Source organism: Lithobates pipiens, unplaced genomic scaffold (genome assembly GCF_037356315.1).
Source record: "Lithobates pipiens isolate NorthernLeopardFrog02 unplaced genomic scaffold, aLitPip1_a1.2 Scaffold_18, whole genome shotgun sequence".
In the NCBI taxonomy this organism is placed as follows: Eukaryota; Metazoa; Chordata; class Amphibia; order Anura; family Ranidae; genus Lithobates; species Lithobates pipiens.
The window spans coordinates 42,880,184-42,902,700 of NW_027507758.1; the positions used below are offsets into that span (position 1 = coordinate 42,880,184).

The following is a 22,517-nucleotide window of genomic DNA, read 5'->3' on the forward strand; positions in this document are numbered from 1 at the left end:
TGACTTTACCTGCTTCCCAGTTAAGAGTTTTTTTAAAGTATATCTAATACTTGTCAGGTTTAATTACCATCTGTGTCCCTGTTACTAAACCTACAACAGTAAAATCAATGTGTATATGCAGTAAAGCATGCTTGTTATACTGACTGTGGAACCTAAGGGATTAATCCTCTGCATTGTGTAAAAAGGCTGTTTGATCCTGTCTTCTCTGATTCTTCCTTTTTTCCCACAGTCCCCAATCCATCTCCTGATAGTACAGAGACTTGGGAGGCACTCTGCACATGCTCAGTTTGGTGTTTATTGCTATAGAGTTTTTTTTTCCTTTTTTGGGAAGGTGGAGGTGATGGACACAGGGCCATCAGCACTGGGTCATGCAGCCTCCTAGGACAGTCAAAGGAGAATGAAAACTCCTTCTACAAGCTTTACCCAGATATTGATAGAAGTCACAAGACTGCTATATACTGCTGATGAGAAAGGGTATTTAGCAGTTTATATTTACTAAAATAATTGCATTTCCATGCTCTGTGTACTGTGGGAGACCATATATAGTGAATGCAGGGTCCTGGGTTTGTTAACACTTTAATGTCTCTATTTATTCTGATGACCATTAACATAGTACAAAAAGTAATGGGTAATCAAAAATGTTACAGTCATCGAAAGAGAAATAGAGTGGAAAGCTTCCAATGTCTAAGCCCTTGTACACACGGTCGGAGAATCCGTCGGAATGTGTCCTATCGGACTGTGTTGTCGGATAATCTGACTGTGTGTGGTATGCATCGGACTGATTCCGTCGGAATATCCGTCGGACTCAATTTTCCAACTTGTTGGAAATATTTTCCGACCAACTGGTTCGATTGGACATACTCCGATCATGTGTAGAGAATTTTGATCGGACCAAGTGCCACGCATGCTCAGATCAAATTCATACATCAAAGCTATTGGCTACTAGCCTGAACGTAGTCCCATCGTAACGAAATTACGTCATCACGTTCTGAGTGATCGGATTTTTCGACAACTTAGTCCGACCGTGTGTACGCAACAGTTTCGGACAAGATGCGACGGGCAAAATCCGACGGACAAAATCCGACGGATTTGGTTGTCGAAATCTCCGACCGTGTGTACAGGGGCTAAGAGGGAATTTTCCCCTCCATACCTTTCATGTCTACAGAACCAGAAGTATTGATAAATTGGTCCAAAAGTTACCTAGTTAGCAAAAGAAAAACCCAATCCAATCCATAGCCACAAAACGATATACAGTACATCCACTTTCTATGCACAAAATTATTACCTTTCAAAGGTAGTGCCATGTTTGCTGGACAAGTTGGTCTGTTAAAAAAAAAGTTGAAAGAGAAAAGACTTACTGGCAGGATCACCAGGTGATAATAAAGGGAAACGGCAAAAATAAAAAAGGAAATAATGCAGCAACCACATCTAGGAACTGGTAAGCTAAATATTATACGTTTTTAAGGTTTACTTCAGCTTTAAAATATGTTTGAACTTTGCTTATAACATAGCAGTACACTTTTATTTGGCAACTTTTTTTTGGTGAAATTGGGTTGAATGTAACATGATTTATTTTGATATGACTTTGCCAATTCTCTTCAAAAATCATCAAACTACAGTTTCATATCTATGTTCCTGGAAGGATAAAACAGTTTTGTTATATACAAAGTTTTATTTATAGGATCTGTTTGTATTACCAGGTGGTCAGTTTACATGGATGGTCCAGGATTTAAGACCTACACAGCTAACCATACAGTTAAATGATCATCTTTCTGGTTCCATAGTCATCCCAATGGTTCAAGTCTGCAGATGCATCAATGGTGGAACATGTGATTACAGCATCATTGTTGAAAACTATTATGACATTAAACATCAGGTAATTAGGCTGGTATTATGAAAGCTTAAGCTATAGCTATTGTCATGAAAAGCAAGTCTTAGGATAACAGCTACCCCAAGGGATCCAAACTCAAGTACAATGAAAATATCATACTTTTCGATCACACTTTTTCCAGACAGATTTACCTTGGTAGGGTAACCATATTTTCATTATTGTTGGGTACAGTCCCTGCTTTCCCAAAGATTTCCCTATTGTAAAATATCCCTGATTGTGTGAACATTAGATCTTCCCCTTTGCCTTCATTACAGACCTCAAACTGCTCTACTGTTGATGCAGGCCACTTAGGAGAAAATGCTAATTAGGTTTTTATATATTTTTTCTTTATTATTTAAAAAATATATATACATATATTTTCCTGTTTTGTAGTCAAATCTGAATCATAGGATTATATTACATTTACAGCCATGAGCTGTACGATTTCTAATAAGGCCTCTTTCACACTGACGTCCCGTTCAGGCCCGCCTGTCAGTTTTTCAGGCGGACCTGAACGGGTGCTCCATAGAGCTCTATGGAGCGTCGGATGTCAGCGGTGACATGTCCGCTGACATCCGACCCGCTCCGATCCGAAAAAGTGTAACGGAGGAAAAAGCTATTTTTCCATCGGATCGGATCGGATGACGACGGGCACTGCGGTCCGTCGTCATCCGATCTCCCATAGGGGAGAGCGGCGCTGTGACAGGTCCGTCCCTGCGCAGTGTGCAGAGACGGAGCTGTCATCTCCCTGCTCAGCGGGGATCGGCGGAGTGATCCCCGCTGAGCAAACGGATATCCACGGGGCGGATCAGAAGTGATCCGCCCCGTGTGAAAGGACCCTTAGAGAGAGAGATAATCTGAAAGAAAACATCCTATGCTTTCCATGATCTTTTAGACTATGTTTGTGGGCATTTGTGCTTATCCAGCCAAAAGGAGCAGTTATGAGGTTAGGTACTAATTGTGGATAAGAAGAGTTGGCTCACAATTTGCATTTTAATTTATAGCCAAAGGTTCAGTAGAGTGGACATTATTGGTATACACTTGGGTCTTTGGGTCTTTGGGCTCAATTGTCCAAGAAGAATTTGCAACCATACACATAAAGGACTAAGGACTAAGTATACTTCTGTTTGTCCAGGTTGTTGGCTGTATCTGTCCAGATGGATTTTCTGGAACATTTTGTTCGAACCAGACCATGCCATGCCGTGGAGAACCATGCTTCCCTGATGTACCCTGCTTGAATCAGAAATATGGTACTCAGTATGTCTGCAGTAAATGTCCACCAGGAACTGTTGCCAATGGTAGAGATGGCGAGAAGTGCTTTTTAAATGGTAAATATATACATTTCGTTTCCTATATTTCTTGTGGACACTTTTGGTGGGATCTCTACACTTTAGTTTATGGGGCTGCACACCTGCTGCAGCTATAGTGAAAAGTTTGCGCTCTCACTGTTGCAGATTTTTTGCATAATCTTTAGTTTATGTTTTCAAAATAACATACATTGAGAAAAGCAAAACACAACAAATCAGAAAGAAGAAAAAACAATAAGTGCCCAGAGGGCACATAGGGGGACAAGGGAGGACATTGTGTTACAAGAGCAAAGAAACCACTGATACATTCAGTTAGCTAGCCTCATATGACTTCATCAAGTTATACCCCAGCCATAGGGGGCCTTATGGGTATTTCAACCGTTGTATCAAAACAGGATTGCGTTCTCACATATAGGGTATAAGACCTTGCGCGCTGCATCCAATATAACCCAAAGTGAAATGGTAGGGGAAGGGGAGAAGGGGGATGAGCATGCCTGAGAACAAAGAACAGAACTATCAAGCAGCACAACAGCAGTAGGTGCAAATCTGTAACTGTTAGGCCTCATGCACACGAGACGCAGTTAAACGCGCGTTCAGATGCAGTTGGACAGTTTTTTCAACTGCCCCTGAACTCATTCAATGTTATCCTATGTGTCCATGCACACAGTCTCGTTTTTTTCCGTTTTTATGCAGTTGTGTTTAATCTCGTTTTTCCAGAAGCAAAAAAATGCGTTCAGAAGCAAAAATTTCCACGTTTCAGACGCAAAACGCGGCAAAACGCGGTAAATCACGGTAAATCACGCAAACGCGGCAAAACGCGGTAGCGGCGTTTTGCCGCGTTTGCGTTTATATGCGTTTTTAAAGGTGACCTTTTTTTTTACATTAAAAATCTCAAAAATGATTGCAAATGATGAAAAACCAGTAGAAAAATATTTTAAACAATTGCAATTGCAAGTGGACAATCCACAACTTGTGGCAAGTGACATGGCAGGTGGCAAGTGACGTGGCAAGTGGACAATCCACAACTTGTGGCAAGTGACATGGCAGGTGGCAAGTGATGTGGCAAGTGGACAATCCACAACTTGTGGCAAGTGACGTGGCAGGTGAAGTGGCAAGTGACGTGGAAAGTGGACAATCCACAACTTGTGGCAGGTGACGTGGCAAGTGACCTGGCAGGTGACGCGGCAAGTGACCTGGCAGGTGACGCGGCAAGTGACCTGGCAGGTGACGTGGCAAGTGGAAAATCAACAACTTGTGGCAGGTGACTGGCATGTGACGTGGCAAGTGGACAATCCATAACTTGTGGCAGGTGACGTGGCAAGTGACGTGGCAAGTGGACAATCCACTTGTGGCAGGGGACGTGGCAAGTGATGTGGCAAGTGGACAATCCACTTGTGGCGGGGGATGTGGCAAGTGACGTGGCGAGTGGACAATCCACAACTTGTGTCAGGTGACGTGGCAAGTGGACAATCCACAACTTGTGGCTGGTGATGTGGCAAGTGATGTGGCAAGTGGACAATCCACTTGTGGCAAGTGACGTGGCAAGGGACGTGGCAAGGGACGTGGCAAGTGGACAATCCACAACTTGTGGCAGGTGACGTGGCAGGTGACGTGGAAAGTGATGTGGCAAGTGGACAATCCACAACTTGTGGCAGGTGATGTGGCTGGTGACGTGGCAAGTGGACAATCCACATCTTGTGGCAGGTGACGTGGCAGGTGACGTGGAAAGTGGTGTGGCAAGTGAACAATCCACAACTTGTGGCAGGTGATGTGGCTGGTGACGTGGCAAGTGGACAATCCACAACTTGTGGCAGGTGGCATGGCAGGTGACGTGGAAAGTGGACAATCCACATCTTGTGGCAAGTGACGTGGCAGGTGATGTGGCAAGTGACGTGGCAAGAGGACAATCCACAACTTGTGGCAGGTGACGTGGCAGGTGATGTGGCAAGTGATGTGGCAGGTGATGTGACAAGTGGACAATCCACATCTTGTGGCAAGTGATGTGGCAGCTGACGTGGCAATTGACGTGGCAAGTGGACAATCCAAAACTTGTGGCAGGGGACGTGGCAGGTGACGTGGCAAGTGACGTGGCAGGTGACGTGGCAAGTGATGTGGCAAGTGGACAATCCACATCTCGTGGCAAGTGACGTGGCAGGGGATGTGGCAAGTGACGTGGCAAGTGGACAATCCACAACTTGTGGCAGGTGACGTGGCAGGTGATGTGGCAAGTGATGTGGCAGGTGATGTGACAAGTGGACAATCCACAACTTGTGGCAAGTGACATGGCAGGTGGCAAGTGATGTGGCAAGTGGACAATCCACAACTTGTGGCAAGTGACGTGGCAGGTGAAGTGGCAAGTGACGTGGAAAGTGGACAATCCACAACTTGTGGCAGGTGACGTGGCAAGTGACCTGGCAGGTGACGCGGCAAGTGACCTGGCAGGTGACGTGGCAAGTGGAAAATCAACAACTTGTGGCAGGTGACTGGCATGTGACGTGGCAAGTGGACAATCCATAACTTGTGGCAGGTGACGTGGCAAGTGACGTGGCAAGTGGACAATCCACTTGTGGCAGGGGACGTGGCAGGGGACGTGGCAAGTGACGTGGAAAGTGGACAATCCACTTGTGGCAGGGGATGTGGCAAGTGACGTGGCGAGTGGACAATCCACAACTTGTGTCAGGTGACGTGGCAAGTGGACAATCCACAACTTGTGGCAGGTGATGTGGCAGGGGACGTGGCAAGGGACGTGGCAAGTGGACAATCCACAACTTGTGGCAGGTGACGTGGAAAGTGATGTGGCAAGTGGACAATCCACAACTTGTGGCAGGTGATGTGGCTAGTGACGTGGCAAGTGGACAATCCACATCTTGTGGCAGGTGACGTGGCAGGTGACGTGGAAAGTGGTGTGGCAAGTGGACAATCCACAACTTGTGGCAGGTGATGTGGCTGGTGACGTGGCAAGTGGACAATCCACAACTTGTGGCAGGTGGCATGGCAGGTGGCGTGGAAAGTGGACAATCCACATCTTGTGGCAAGTGACGTGGCAGGTGATGTGGCAAGTGACGTGGCAAGTGGACAATCCACAACTTGTGGCAGGTGACGTGGCAGGTGATGTGGCAAGTGATGTGGCAGGTGATGTGACAAGTGGACAATCCACATCTTGTGGCAAGTGATGTGGCAGCTGACGTGGCAAGTGACGTGGCAAGTGGACAATCCAAAACTTGTGGCAGGTGACGTGGCAAGTGACGTGGCAGGTGACGTGGCAAGTGACGTGGCAAGTAACGTGGCAAGTGGACAATCCACATCTCGTGGCAAGTGACGTGGCAGGTGATGTGGCAAGTGACGTGGCAATTGGAGAATCCACAACTTGTGGCAGGTGACGTGGCAGGTGATGTGGCAAGTGATGTGGCAGGTGATGTGACAAGTGGACAATCCACATCTTGTGGCAAGTGACGTGGCAGCTGACGTGGCAAGTGACGTGGCAAGTGGACAATCCAAAACTTGTGGCAGGTGACGTGGCAAGTGACGTGGCAAGTGACGTGGCAGGTGACGTGGCAAGTGACGTGGCAAGTGACGTGGCAAGTGGACAATCCACATCTCGTGGCAAGTGACGTGGCAGGTGATGTGGCAAGTGATGTGGCAAGTGGACAATCCACAACTTGTGGCAGGTGACGTGGCAGGTGATGTGGCAAGTGATGTGGCAGGTGATGTGACAAGTGGACAATCCACATCTTGTGGCAAGTGACGTGGCAGCTGACGTGGCAAGTGGACAATCCAAAACTTGTGGCAGGTGACGTGGCAGGTGACGTGGCAAGTGACGTGGCAAGTGACGTGGCAAGTGGACAATCCACAGCTTGTGGCAAGTGACATGGCAGGTGGCAAGTGATGTGGCAAGTGGACAATCCACAACTTGTGACAGGTAACGTGGCAGGTGATGTGGCAAGTGGACAATCCCCAACTTGTGGCAAGTGACGTGGCAAGTGACGTGGCAAGTGGACAATCCAAAACTTGTGGCAGGTGACGTGGCAAGTGACGTGGCAGGTGATGTGGCAAGTCACGTGGCAAGTGGACAATCCACAACTTGTGGCAGGTGACGTGGCAGTTGGACAATCCACAACTTGTGGCAGATGACATGGCAAGTGACGTGGCAGGTGATGTGGCAAGTCACGTGGCAAGTGGACAATCCACAACTTGTGGCAGGTGACGTGGCAAGTGACACGTTAAATACAAGTACACTGCAGCTCTCACAGCTGCTGCTACTCACTCTGGTCTCACAAAATTGCTGAAATAGTTAATTTTTGAGCTGGGGAGGGTCTATGATGTTAGCTTAACTAAACGCTTCTAGACGCAAACGCGGTAAAACGCGGTAAAACGCCGCTAAATCGCGGTAAAAATCGCGGCAAAACGTGCGTTTCTAAACGCCGGTTTCAACATGTGTCCAGCAGCGTTTGCATCTGCGTCTCGTGTGCATGAAGCCTTAAGTACACACGATCGGAAATCCCGCCAGCAAAAGTCAGATGAGAGCTTTTGGTCGGAAATTCCGAACGTGTGTATGCTTCATCTGACTTTTTCTGGCGGAATTTCCGACCGTGTGCATGCTCCATTGGACTTTGCTGGCGTAATTTCCGCCAGCAAAAGATTAAGAGCAGGTTCACTATTTTTCCGACGGAAAAAATTCAGATCGGAAATTCCGATCGTCTGTAGCAATTCTGACGTGCAAAATTCCTACGCATGCTCAGAAGCATTAAACTTAATTTTCTCTGCTCATTGTAGTGTTGTACGTCACTGCATTCTTGCCGGTCAAAAGTTCAGAGAACTTTTGTGTGACCGTGTGTATACAAGCCAAGCTTGAGTGGAATTCTGTCGGAAAAACCATCCAAGATTCTTCCAACGAAAACTCCGATCGTGTGTACGTGGCATTATAGAGACCCTAGGGGTTTAAGTTTCACAGGTCTCACCCTCCAAGAAATGATGTACCATCATCCTCTAATAAGCCTGCCTGGGGTTGGCGGTAGGTGGTGTCTGCGTCATATTAGACGTATAATGTATCCAAGTGGCCCATATAGCGTAAAATTGGTCATACCTGTCCTTGCACTTCGCCATCCACTCCTCCGCTGCCATAATAGAGTTGAGTAGACGCACCCAATCGGGTCGCCCCAGAACATGGGCTGACTTTTGATGTATGGGAATCAGACCCCGGGCAGCGTTTTAAGAGGTGTGGGAGAATCAATTTACGGTAAAGGCTTAGAGCACGTGCAGCAAGAACTCCAATGGGGAATTCTGCAAATCTACATCTAAAATAATAATAATAATTTTTATCTGGGCCCTGATATCCTGCTAGAAGGGCCGAAGCCTCGGCCATTCCCACCAAACATGCAGGAAGGTGCCTTGAAGCCCACAGCCCCTCCAACAGGCAGCAGAAGCCATCGGATATATCCTAGCCAAGGTTTCTGGGACCCTATACCAGCAAGTCAATAGCTTAAAGCTATTTTCTTGCATCTTAGTGTCCATCGAGCTCTTGTGAGTGAGATGATATAAATTACTCAATTGAGCCTCCATAAATGTATGCTGCAGGTCCCTCTCCCATTCTCGTATGTATATTGGCTTACCCTGGGACTCTGCAGACTGCAACATCTTGTAAAGCACGGAAATAGAGTAAGGAATGGGGTTTACAGATTTACATAGCCTTTCAAATGGTCAGGGAGGAGGGAGGTCCGACAGGGTAAGGCAGACTACTGATAAAGTGTTGTAATTGGCTATAGCGCCATTCGTCCATCGGGAAGTGGCCGAATTGGGAGCGTAGCCAGTCCAAGAAGACTAGGCCTTGCTCGTGTACAAACCTCCCACGTCTCCCTGTCCCTTTCCCACATGCGGAAGTAGGAGAGGTGCTCCCCTGGGGTGAACCAGGGGAAGCCCCCAAGAGGTGCAAGCAGGGACACAGGCTGCAAAAACTACCCCCGTGTGTTTAGTGTATCCCATAACTTTAGCATGTGGACAGAGACCGGCGACACAAATCAGAAAGGCCTCAGCAGTCCAGGGGGAGCCATGGAGAGTGAGACAAGTTACATCCGGCCAGGAATTTCTCAAGGGGAACCAAAGATTTAGTGGCAGTATGATGTTACCAGTCGAGAATCCTTTGCAGGGCAACTGCCTCATAGTGCCTGCATATGGAGGGAACCCCAAGCCTCTTAGGACGTTGCAGTGTGTGGAGGGCCAAGCGGGGTACACGACCCTGCCATATAAATTTTAGGAACAGGCTGTTGATGGCTGAGAAGAAAGATCTGGGTAGCGCTTTAGGTATCATCTGAAGGTAGAAAAGAATTCTAGGGAATACATTCATTTTCAGGATACTGACTCAGCCCATCCATGAGAAGGTGGTACGATCCCATTGCGAAAGATCAGCTTTAATCGTGGTGAGTAAAGGGGAAAAGTTACACATATATAGTTGTGCAAATATAGTTGTGGAAGGTAAAAGCCCAGATATTTTAATGGGGAGCAACACCACGTGAAGGAAAAGGAAGCTTGTAGTTGGGAGCGCATTGCAGCAGGAATAGCAAGGGGCAGGATCTCCGATTTACTATAGTTGATTTTAAAGTTGGAGAGAGAATGCAATCTCTGTAGTTCTGCCATAATGTTGGGAAGGGAGATCAGCGGGTCTGTGATGTAAAATAGAACGTTATCAGCATACGCCGAAAGTCTATGTTTTGTCGCCCCTACCATGAACCCCTTTGATGTTAGGATTGGACCATATTATATTAAGTAGTGGTTCCAGGGTGAGGGCAAATATTAGGGGGGACAGAGGGCACCCCTGTCTTGTCCCATTCCGTGAGGAAAAGAGTTAGAAAGCATCCCGTTTACCTTTACCCGGGCTTCTGGGGAACTGTATAAGGAACCTAGCCAACTGAGCATGTTATCTCCTAGGCCCAATCTGGATAATACCGCCTGAAGATAGGCCCAGTCCACCCAGTCGAAAGCCTTTTCAGCATCCGTGGATAATAGGAGACAGGGTGAGCTGGGCCGCTGCAGGTTCACCCGGTGAATCAGTTGTATAGCTCGGATGGAGTTGTCCCTAGCCTCCCTACTCGTTCTCACTGTTGTAGATTTAATTTGTGTTTACTGTATGTCATAGAGAATGAAAGAGGAGGAACCCATGCTGAGTGGGATCGCTCAAAAAACTCCCAGGTTGACAGGAGGAGGGACTGGATAGATTCTCAGGGAAATCTCACTGTTGTAGTCTTTAAGATACCTAAAAAGCCAAGTGTTGATTCAGCCCACCAGCTTGTACCACCTACAAGGTAAAATTAAAGTATCAGTTTTTGGTAGATTGACCCTTTATTAGTTGGAGCCACGTCTTGGCTAGGGCAGAATAGTAGACGTGATGGCTGTCCCATATCTTGAAACCCACAAATAATGAACATAAGCATTTGAGTCATAAAAAAAATAAGCATCTCTCAGTAATTTCTGGAAGCACTGTGAGCCCAGAAACTGCTTCAGTGATAAGCAGGCTTATGTAAGCAATACTGGTTCAATGGGGCAAGACTACTACCAACTTTTCTTCCTGAAGCTGGTATTAGCAGTTCAGAGCAGTACAGATTTTGAGGCTCCCAGTGCGCTTGAAAAGCTACTGTGTGTGTGTGGCCTGCCTTTCATTATTTTTACAGTCCAACTATATATTTTTTCTACTTTTGAATAGAGTAGGGATGAGTTAAAGCCTCTGTCAAGTTTTTAATGTCTTTTTTGGAGCCCACTGTAGACATTATGTAACTTCTTGGTCAGAAGATGTTCAAAAAGTAGTACAGAGAGCAATGCTTGTTTTTAGTACAATAGGAAGGTTTAAAACGCCGGTCATATAGGAAGCGGGGTTACCTCTCACTTCCTGTTTAGTCATTGCCCCCTACTCTACCCTAAACTAAATGTTTTGAGTAAAGTTTGTCTTTAAGCACCCACCGAAACCTAACTGAACCCTTTTATGTTTAAATTTTGCCTTTTCTCCTGAACAGGGCCTCTGCCTTTTCTTGCTCTTTCCTGTAACAATCTCTGATCATACCTGTATGACTTAATTAGATGCTCCCATACTCATCTTTAAGAATATGGACTGTTTTGTTAAGTATGGATATGATGTCTAATTTTCTTATAGTTGTTAACCTCCATATTTGTACCTGCAGATCTGTGTTTGCCGCCTTATCCATACCCTTGCCACGAAAATGCTGATTGTCTCAATTCCAATAGCTCATATACTTGTCGCTGTAAACCAGGGTTCACTGGCGATGGCAAGAATTGTTCAGGTACATTTGACTGTTCGAGTAAAAACGATAAATGATATAAACATAAGTTCTGTGGGAAGAATGGAGCAACTACCAATCATGGGGCTCTACTGCAAAAATGTAATGGGGCCCACTCACCTCTTGGTTATCCCACCCCTATCAAGTTAAATCTCTGCAGCATGTGACATTTTCGCCCCTAAAAACAATTATCTTCATCACTAGTGGGCAGCAGTCTATATATTTATACCTCCAACTTAATGCTGACTGGTGTTGGCCTCCACGTTCCAATTTTCATCCCTTTTATATAGATTGCAGAGGTGTGCATTTATTAAAATTATGATAACCAGCAACCAGCCATTAAAAGAGGAGTATGGGATCGATAAAAAGTAGACATTTTATATTATTATTATTATTCACGATTTATATAGTGCCAACAGTTTACACCGCGCTTTACAATGTAGGGGGGGGGGGGGGGGGGCAGCACAATTACAGTACAGTTCAATACAGAAGGGAAAGGAGGACCCTGCTCGTAGAGCTTACATTCTAAATGGAGGGGGTGGTGGTACAAAAGGTAATAGATGCAGGGAATGATTTGATGAGGGGTGGCTCTGGGACAGTTTTTAGGTGGGTGTGGGATAGGCTTCCCTGAATAAGTGAGTTTTCAGGGATCTCCTAAAGGTGGACAGGTTAGGAGCTGATCGGATATACCGGGGCAGGGAATTCCAGAGGATGGGAGAGGCTCTGGAGAAATCCTGAAGGCGATCATGATAGGAGGTAACAAGGGAGCTTTATTTATTTATTTATACTCACCTAGGTCAATCCAGCGTCGGTCCGATACTACATCTGTCCCCTGCTGCCTGTAAGACTGAAAACTGAGCGATCAAAGAACGCTGGTCGCTAAGTTCTCGGTCTTCATTAAGCACAGGGTGGTGGCTGTCAGTCACCGACTCTCTGCTCTGCCCCTCCAGTGCTCACTGGAGCATCAGGCTTTTGAGGGGATAGAAGCAGCTGCCAGCAAGACATTTGGGTGGATCCCGACATTAAAGTCGGGATTCATCCAGAGCCTGGACTGGCTAAGTTACCTCAGCTGACAGCAGACTTTAGCCCACTGTCAGCTTAATATGGGTCACAGGAGTGCAGAACTCAGCGAGTGCACTCCTGTGACCCACAGGGGAAGTAGGGCCAAATGAGCTTTGATGCTACTCCACCGTTATAAACAAATTAGGGCTAACAAAGTGTTAACAAGCAGTAAAACATGAACTTAGTTAAAATTAATTATGGTAATTATAATTAGTGTAGCGGTACCCCACTGGGGCTGCTGAGTGATGTGGCCCACCTGTCACCCTGCCCAGCCCAGCATTCACTTCCAGATACTCCAGGACAAAGAATCAGTCCATCAGCTTTATTTTATTTTATTTTATTGTGGGATTAGAACTTGGATGTTGTTAAGGAATTCATGGGATGCCCAGAAAATAATTATTATGGTTTGGGACAATTCAGATATTCTCCTCCTGCACAACACTTGCTGCAGATTACCTCTCCTTCTCTCTCCAGCACAATTCTTCAGGCGCAGATAGCATATGGCTAGGCCTAACTCTGGTTCCAGCCAGGCCTTAGCAGAGAGTACCTTTTTACAGGCAGGGACAGCAGACCCCTATGGTGTAGCAAATAAAGTTCCATTGCTAGCTGCCCTCTTTGGTGGACTACTGGTCCCAGTCAGCCCTTTGCAGACCCTGCCAGCCCTCCTGACTGCAGCAGCCCGACTTCCCTACCAATAACATCACAGTCTCTTCCGCTGCCTCTACATCCATCTCTGACTGCAAACTCCCAGTCCTCTCCGGCATGTCTCCCTCAGCTATCCTGACTGTGCCTGCCACTCACTGACACCTGGTGAATCCCTCCTGGAGATTGCCCGGCAGTATTCCCCACTGTCCTCTTCTGCTTCTGTTCAGGACACCCCTTGGGTTATGTGGGGTTCCTGTTCAGCTTCAAGCCCCTGACCCAGGGTCAACCCCCCCCAGAATGGGGGGCTTCCTCAAAGGTCCAAACAACCGAATACTCCATCTCCAGTTCTTCCACCCAAACAACTCTTCCTCAGCTGGGCTTACTCTAGGTATTTAAGGAAGCCTGCCCCCTGCCAATCCAGGTTGGGGATTGGTCAGGGCTCCTTAGGGCACCCCAGACAGCTCCACCTTTCTTCCCCACCTTTCTTTTAGAAGCACTGACAAAAATCTCAACTCTAGCACCTACCTAAATAGAGGGTGCTACACTAGTTAATTAATTAAAATGACTAAAATACATATTGTAGTAACAGTATTGTTAAATGTATTTATATCATAACATTTTTTTTTTTAAAATATATTGTTTTCAGAGGTCAGTCATACAGTAGTGCTCACAGCCATTCCTGGGCGAGACAGCATGACCTGGCTGTCAAGCTGCTTATTATAGAAGATGAGCAGCTTTCATATTTTGGACTTGGTTGGGCTGATCCTGCTCATCAGGGGCCATTGTCAGTACTCCAGTCCTGATACAGACAGTGGAATCCAGCTGTTGAAGTGACAGCCGTGTTCTGCAGGACTCCAAAGGCAAAACATGGCTCAGCTGTCAAATTTACAGCAAAGCTTTGCTGATCACACCAGAGCCCAGTGCAATCTACAGGCATGACAGTTCTGCATAGCCTTGCTCCCAGGTCCTTGGTTGGTAGTTCCACGAATGGCTAAACTAAAGCCCAAAGCAGCCATTCTAATTTAATGCTGTAAATAAAAGAAATCAAATTGGTTGCTAGCAATAAGCCTCTGTGTTTCTTAGGTCCAGTTTTTATAGCTCAGGTCCTGTAAATCTATGAGTTTTAGAAAACACTATTTCTCTCTAAAGTGGAAGCGGAAAAATGAAATATCTGATATTACTTAAACAGAGAAATTACCCGTCTGTCCCTGGAGATGTTTTCCTTGGTAGAAAAATGAAAAATGCAGAAGTTGAAGGAAATTAGTATTTCCTGTCAATAAAAGAAGATACGTGAGGTTACCGTATATTTTTCTTATCTGAAATGTTATGTTTAGTATAAATGAATGTTTTGAACAAAAAGTGGAAAAGGTTTTTTTTTTATTTTTCAATGGGCACATAAGGCTAGGCTTACACATATGAGAATTGGATGCGTTTTGATCCACATCCAATTCGCAAGACATTTGAAAGAACATTGCTTTCTATTCTTCAAATATATCCGGTGCAGATGGAGTGCGGATTCAGTGCGATTTGAAAAAAGGGTCCTGTCAGTTTTTTGAGCAGTGGGGTCCGGCTCAGGTGCGAATTCAGGCCCATTGACTTCTATAGAAAAACACTTCTGAATCGCACGTAAACTGGATCTAATACTGATGTAAACTGGACCTGATACTGATGTAAATTGGACCTGATACTGATGTAAACTGGACCTGATACTGATGCCATCCTGACCTGATCTTGATCCAAAACTGATCTGAAACGCTAAACAACTACTTTGTAAATTAGCATGTGAAAAAGGAGCCTTAATTCGCACCACACATGTGTTAACCCAGCCTTAGAGAATTTGGTGTATTTTCACTAGTGATAACAAAGACAACAGGTAACATGAATAAGGGTTCTTTCACACGGGGCGGATCAGTGCTGATCCGCCCCGTGGATATCCGCTTGCTCAGTGGGGATCGCCGGAGCGATCTCTGCTGAGCAGGAAGATGACAGGTCCGTCTCTGCGCACTGCGCAGGGACGGACCTGTCACAGCGCCGCTCTCCCCTATGGGAGATCAGGTGACGACGGACCGCAGTGTCCGTCTTCACCCGATCCGATGACGTATGGAAAAATAGCTTTTTCCTCCGTCACACTTTTTCGGATCGGAGCGGGCCGGATGTCAGCGGACTTGTCACCGCTGACATCCGACGCTCCATAGACCTCTATGGAGCATCCGTTCAGGTCCGCCTGAAAAACTGACAGGCGAACCTGAACGGATCGTCTGTGTGAAAGGGGCCTAACATTGATTATTTCATGACAATGGCACCTGAAAGTGGGTGGGATATATTAGGCAGCAAATGAACATGTTATCCCTGAAGTTGATGACTTGAAAGCAGAAAAAATGGGTAAGTGTAAGGATTTGAGGGACTTTGACAAGGCCCAAATTGAAATGGCTAGACGACTGGGTCAGAGCATCTCCAAAACTGCAGCTCTTGTGGGATGTTCCCAGTCTGCAGTGGCCAGGACCGACCAAAAGTGGTCCAAGGAAGGAAAACTAGGGAACCGGCGACAAGGTCATTGGGTGGCCAAGGCTCATTGGTGTACATGGGGAGTGAAGGCTGGCTTGTGTAGTCCGAATCAATAGAATAGCTATTGTGTCTCAAATTGCTGAAAAAATTCATGCTGGTTACAATAGAAAGGTGTCAGAGCACACAGTGCATCGCAGTTTGTTGTGTATGGGGCTGTGTAGCCACAGACTGGTCAGGGTGCCCATGATGACTTATGTCCATAGCCAAAGGACCTACAATGGGCACGTAAGCATCAGAACTGGACCATGGAGCAGTGGAAGAAAGTGGCCTGGTCTAATGAAAATCATATTCTTTTACATCATGTGGATGGCCAGGTGTGTGTGTCTATTATGTGGGGAAGAAGGCAAGATGGTGGAGACAGTGAGATGCTTTGTCTAGTGGAGTCCATGCCTCAATGAGTCAGGGCTGATTTAGCAGAAAAAGAGAGACCTACCCAATATTAGGTGGGTGGGTGGTCATAACGTTATGGCTGATCTGTATGTGTGTCTGTATAGTGCATTCATTTATTATTAAGTTACTGTATTTATATGTAGTTTGCTGTTGCTTACAGCAAAGCCATTCTTTAAACCAGTGACATATATAAATGACAACTTATTTTTTTCTGACTTTTAGATATCAATGAGTGCCAAAGTCCGACTGCATGTCCAAATGCTAAATACGAATGTATCAATAGCCTCGGTTCATTCAAGTGCTCTTGTCGCTACAAAAGCATTGATGACATACAGTGTGGTAAGTATTGCAATGTTTAGGGGAAACTAGTACATGGAAGTATGGCCTAAGCCAGGGGTCTCCAAACTTTGTACTTCAAGGGCCACATCATATATTTTACAGATGTTTGTGGGCCAAAAAAAATGTTATTTATAAATTTTCAGCCATGGAATAGAATAGAGTTTAAAAGGCTGCCATCAGCAAGGCTCCTCGGCTCTAAATGAAGGGCCTCGTACACCAGGGCTAAATATTTAGTGTGCATGAGACCTTTCAGAGTCGCCCCACACATTTGTGTCCCCATTAGTGGCTCCCTTCCCATCTCTGTCCCTATCAGAGCCTTCCTGCCCATTTATGTCCCCACAGATTCTCCCCACACAATTGTGTCTTTGTCAGACTCTCCGTACACATTTGCGTCCCCATTAACCCCCCTTGTTCATATACAGTTGTGCTCATAAGTTTACATACCCTGGCAGAATTTATGATTTCTTGGCCATTTTTCAGAGAATATGAATGATAACACAAAAACTTTTCTTTCACTCATGGTTAGTGTTTGACTAAAGCCATTTATTATCAGTCAACTGTGTTTACTCTTTGTAAATCATGACAACAGAAACTACCCAAATGACCCTGATCAAAAGTTTACATACCCCAGTTCTTAATACCGTGCATTGTCCTCTTTAACGTCAATGACCGTTTGAAGTCTTTTGTGGTATTTGTGGATGAGGCTCTTTATCGTCTCAGATGGTAAAGCTGCCCATTCCTCTTTGCAAAAAGCCTCCCATTCCTGTATATTCTCAGGCTGTCTTGCATGAACTGCGAATTTGAGATCTCCCCACTGTGGCTCAATGATATTGAGGTCAGGAGACTGAGATGGCCACTCCAGAACCTTTACTTTATTCTGCTGTAGCCAATGACAGGTCGACTTGGCCTTGTGTTTTGGATCATTGTCATGTTGGAATGTCCAAGTACGTTCCATGCACAGCTTCTTGGCTGATGAATGCAAATGTTCCTCCAGTATTTTTTGATAACATACGGCATTCATCTTGCCAACAATTTTGACCAGATTTCCTGTGCTTTTGTAGCTCACACATCCCCAAAACATCAGCGACCCACCTCCGTACCTTTCATCATAGGCCTTGTTGACTCCTCTACAAATGTAGTGGCCAAAATGCTAAATTTTGGTCTCATCACTCCAAATGACTTTGTGCCAAAAGGTTTGAGGCTTGTCTCTGTGCTGTTTGGCGTATTGTAAGTGGGATACTTTGTGGCATTTGCATAGTAATGGATTTCTTCTGGCGAATCGACCATGCAGCCCCATCTTTCTTCAAGTGCCTCCTTATTGTGTATCTTGAAACAGCCTCACCACATGTTCTCAGAAGGTCCTGTATTTCACCTGAAGTTATTTGTGGGTTTTTACTTTGCATCCCGGACAATTTTCCTGGCAATTGTGGCCGACATTTTAGTTGGTCTACCTGACCATGGTTTGGTTTCAACAGAAACCCCTCATTTTCCACTTCTTGATTAGAGTTTGAACACTGCTGATTTGCATTCTCAATTCCTTGGATTTCATGTTTTATACAGTTCTACTTCCTTTTCCTGCCGATCCTTTGACAATTCTTTTGCTTTCCCCATGACTCAGAATCCAGAAATATCAGTGCAGCACTGGATGAAAGATGCAAGGGTCTGTCAGGAGTCCAGAAACGCATTGACCTTTTATACAAACACACTAATTACAAGCAAACAGATCACAGGTGAGGATGGTTACCTTTAATAACCATTCAAACCCCTTTGTGTCAACTTTTGTGCATGTTATAAGGCCAAAATCACCAGGATATGTAAACTTTTGATCAGGGTCATTTGGGTAGTTTCTGTTGCCATTATGATTTAAAAAGAGTAAACAAAGTTCATTGATAATAAATGGCTTCAGCCAAACACTAACCATGAATGAAATAAATGTTTTTGTCTTATCATTCATATTCTCTGAAAAATGGCCAAGAAGTCATAAATTCTGCCAGGGTATGTACACTTATGAGCACAACTGTATGTCCCCATCAGAACCCCTGACACACACTTGTGCCCTCTCAGAGCCACTTCCCCACACCCATTAAAACCCCTCCTGCCCATTTGTGTCTCCATCAGAGCCCCCACATTTGTGTCTAACATCAGACCCCCACCACACTTGTTTCCCCATCAGAGCCCCCCAGCACACTTGTATCCCCATTAGAGCCCCCCCTGAACATTTTTGTCCCCATTAACGCCCCTCATGCTTGTGTCCCCCATCAGAGTCCTCCTCCCACATTTGTGTCCCCCATCAAAGTTCCCCCCACATTAGTGTCCCCATCAGCACCCCCCCACACTTGTGTCCCCATCAGAGCCCCCTCTGCCCACTCATGTCCCCATCAGAGCCCCCCACACTCATGTCCCCATCAGCATCCCACCGGCACTTGTGTCCCTATCAGAGCCCCCCCCCACATGTGCCCCATCAGTCTCCCTGCACCGCCTTCTATTTTCCCCGTAGATCAGTGTCTATTACCGCTGTAGTGCTCCTCTGAAGGGCTGGCTTTAGTGCAGACCTACTGCACCTCCCAGCTCCCGCCCCACTGTTACGCAGAAACGCTGTATGTGAAATGACAGTGGTAAAGGATGGACACAGAATTTAACTGCGGGGCGGGAGCCAGGAGGTGCGGCATATCTGCACTGAAATAATTTGGGCTTTGCTGGGTTTCTCAGGTTGCAGGACTTGCACTGCACACACCCTCAAAGCCTGTCAGAATGCAGAGAAACCCCCCGCAACCCAAGCAGAGTCTGGGAAAAATGTCCTAGCGGGGTTTTTTAAGGGAAAGAAGTGGAATGTTATGCAATGGCCAAGTCAATCACCTGACCTAAATCCGATTGAGCATGCATTTCACTTGCTGAAGACAAAACTGAAGGGAAAATGCCCCAAGAACAAGCAGGAACTGAAGACACGCAGTAGAGGCCTGGCAGAGCATCACCTGGCAGAGCATCACGCATAGACAACCCAGCGTCTGGTGATGTCAACGCGTTGCAGACTTCAGGCTGTAATTGAATGCAAAGGATTTGCAACCAAGTATTAAAAAGTGAAAGTTTGATGGATGATTGGTAATCTGTCCCATTACTTTTGGTCCCTTAAAAAGTGGGAGGCACATATACAAACTGTTGTAATTCCTACACTGTTCACCTGATTTGGGTGTAAATACCCTCAAATTAAAGCTGAAAGTCTTGTTCGTTTCATTTCAAATCCATTGTGGTGGTGTATAGAGCCAAAAAGATTAGAATTGTGTCGATGTCCCAATATTTATGGACCTGACTGTAAATCCTAAAGAATGGGAGAGTAGAGGGTGTGATCTACAGCAGTGATTTCTAGACTGCTTGCCTTTATTCGGCCTTTGGGGCACCGTTCCGCTCACTGAATGATGGGGTACGATCCTTCTTACTGAAACAAACCTGCCCGCTACCCCCCCCCACGTGATATGGATGGCGGCGATCAGTTGTACCCTGATACCACCCTTTTTTGAAGCCAATTAGAGCCTCAGGCTCCAATCATGTACTTAAAAAAATAAATAACCCTATTGATATCCATGCGTCCGGCACCCTGCATGTAGATTAGGGGCTGGACACATGGATTAGGGGGGTGGCACCCCTGCACCCCTAATGGATGGGCCGCCACTGGATGGGACACCATTCTTCCTACTGACACCAACAATGGGCTACTAATCCTCCCACTGACACCAACAATGGAGTACTAATCCTCCCACTGACAACAACAATGTTACTACTCCCCCCACTGGCACCAACATCCGGCCCCCCTAAAGTCTGAAGGACAGCAAACTGGCACTTTATTTAAAAAGTTTGAAGACCCCTGATCTAGAGCCTGATTTGTATTTTTAATATGTCCAAATTTTGTTCTTCCATTTGAGACCTAAAAGGCAGCTTTTAACTCATCAAAAGTGAACATTTTATACTTGGATTTGACCCTTAGGGCCGGTTGACATCACAAAAACTCCAGATCCGTTCCGGATGTTTTTCTGCATGCATGTTTTAAGGGGTTTTTGGTGAATTCCGTTGTGTTTTTGTTGCGATTTTTGATACATTTAAGATCCTTTTCCTGATTTTAAATTTTTTTTTTTTTACTGTACTGGGGTCCAGTGCATTTTTAATGCATTTTACCGCATTCCAGTACAGTCCAGTGCAGGAAAAATGCAGCATGTTATACTTTTTCTTCTGGAACTGGAACTGACTGTACTAGTATGAACTATGCGAGCGAAAAACCATATAACCTACTTTCCATGCGTTTTGGATACAGAAAAAACAAAAACACGATGGACTGCATGTGGTGTGAACTGCTTCTTAAAGTGATTGTAAAGTCTCATTTTTAATTTTTTTTGTTAAAAATAACGCAGCTCCGCGTATCCATTCGAACATGAAGCCATGGCCTAGCCCTGATTCCCCGCTTTCCTCACTGGCTTACTGACTTTGATTGACAGCAGCGGGAGCCAATGGCGCTTCGCTGCTGTCTCACCCAATGAGAAGGGGGGGGGGGTCCCAGGCAGCCAAGATTCTCGTATAACATGGATCAAGATGGGGCTCAGGTGACTTTAAAGTCACTTTAAAATAAATGTAAAACCTCACCTTGTAAAACAACCCATTCAGTTTAAATAGAAGTGAAAGGCAAAACATTTGTGTGTAGATCTACAAATAAATTATAAATACCTTTTTTCCCCCCTTTTTTTTATAAGTGATCTCATTCCCTCTGTTCTCAGCTGCACAAGAGCTGGGGGGAGGAGAAACATCAGTTCACTGAATTTCCCAGTGACTGGCTGTGCAGGTGGGGGGGGGGGGGGGTGTCATTACAAGTCTGGTCACTGGCGGAGAGCAGGCATAGCTAGAGAACTGACCAGAGTGTATTCTCCTGCTTAGTGTGGTCAGTTTTTAATAGAAAAGCAGAGGAGCTAGCAGGAAAACCAGGGCTTTCACATAAGGGAAGCAATACAAAGAGAATAGGAGACTTTCTCAAACAAATTCATGGTACAGCAGGCACACATATCAGGAATGTGAAAAAAAACATATTCTTTAAATAAAGACAATAAAAGTATATTTTATGGTGAAAATAGGTGTCTATTTTTTTCATGTGCTTTGCATACAAATCAGCAAAAACTAGCTGACAGAAGAAGGGGAAGAAGGTGTTAAAGCTGATTTTCATGACAGACACATACTTACATTGGTCCAAGCTGGGCCTATTCATCTGAAAGCCTAGGTTCACACCTATGCGTTTTTTAGTGCATTTTGCAGAAATGCACTACAGTCCATTTAACACGGTTTCCTATGGTACACGTTCACATCTATGCGTTTTGCAGCCAGTGCGTTTTTGGAAAGGGTCAGGGACTTTTTTTTTCTCTCAGCAGATTATGTTTTGCGTGTAATAGACTTCAATGGACCCGCACCAAAAACGCAAGTGCTGCATTTTTGATGCAATTTTTATGTGCATTTTTAGTGTTTTTTCTCTTTAACAAACTATAAGTGTATAGCTCGTTGTTATGACGCAAGCAGGGAAGTCGGCCTCCACGTCCTTAACTGATGAGTCATCAGCTGTCAGCGGGGTTCCCCACTGACAGTTGAATGTAAAAACAAGAGTTTCCGGGAAATAAAAAAAATTGGCCAAAAAATGGAATGCCCCCCCCTCCCAATCCATACCTGGTGTGGATTTTGAGGGGAACCCCACGTCAAAATGAAAAAAAGAAAATGGCTTGGGGTCCCCCCCAAAATCCATACCAATAAATATTTGCTTTTCTAACATTGAACTGCCTTTCCACCAATCAGCAAGCGTGGGTCTAACACCCATCACCATCACCTGATTGGCTTAAAGCAGTGGTCATCAACCCTGTCCTCAGGACCCACTAACAGGCCAGGTTTACAAGATAACTGAAATACATCACAGGTGATATCATTTGCTGCTCAGTGATTGCAGTATTATAATCTGCATCTCCCCTAAGGTGATACATAAAACCTGGCCTGTTAGTGGGCCCTGAGGACAGGGTTGATGACCACTGGCTTAAAGGA

At 45.5% G+C, this 22,517-nt stretch overlaps 1 protein-coding gene across 1 annotated transcript in view; it reads left to right on the forward strand.

Annotated features, from left to right (window-relative positions):
* The window catches only part of LOC143986670 (uncharacterized), a 126,700-nt gene that overhangs the window by 70,844 nt on the left and 33,339 nt on the right, over positions 1-22,517 (forward strand). The window contains exons 15-18 of the mRNA XM_077485077.1: positions 1,701-1,876; positions 3,006-3,198; positions 11,343-11,462; positions 16,344-16,460. Coding sequence (XP_077341203.1) covers positions 1,701-1,876; positions 3,006-3,198; positions 11,343-11,462; positions 16,344-16,460 — 606 coding nt within the window. The remainder of the gene's footprint in view (positions 1-1,700; positions 1,877-3,005; positions 3,199-11,342; positions 11,463-16,343; positions 16,461-22,517) is intronic.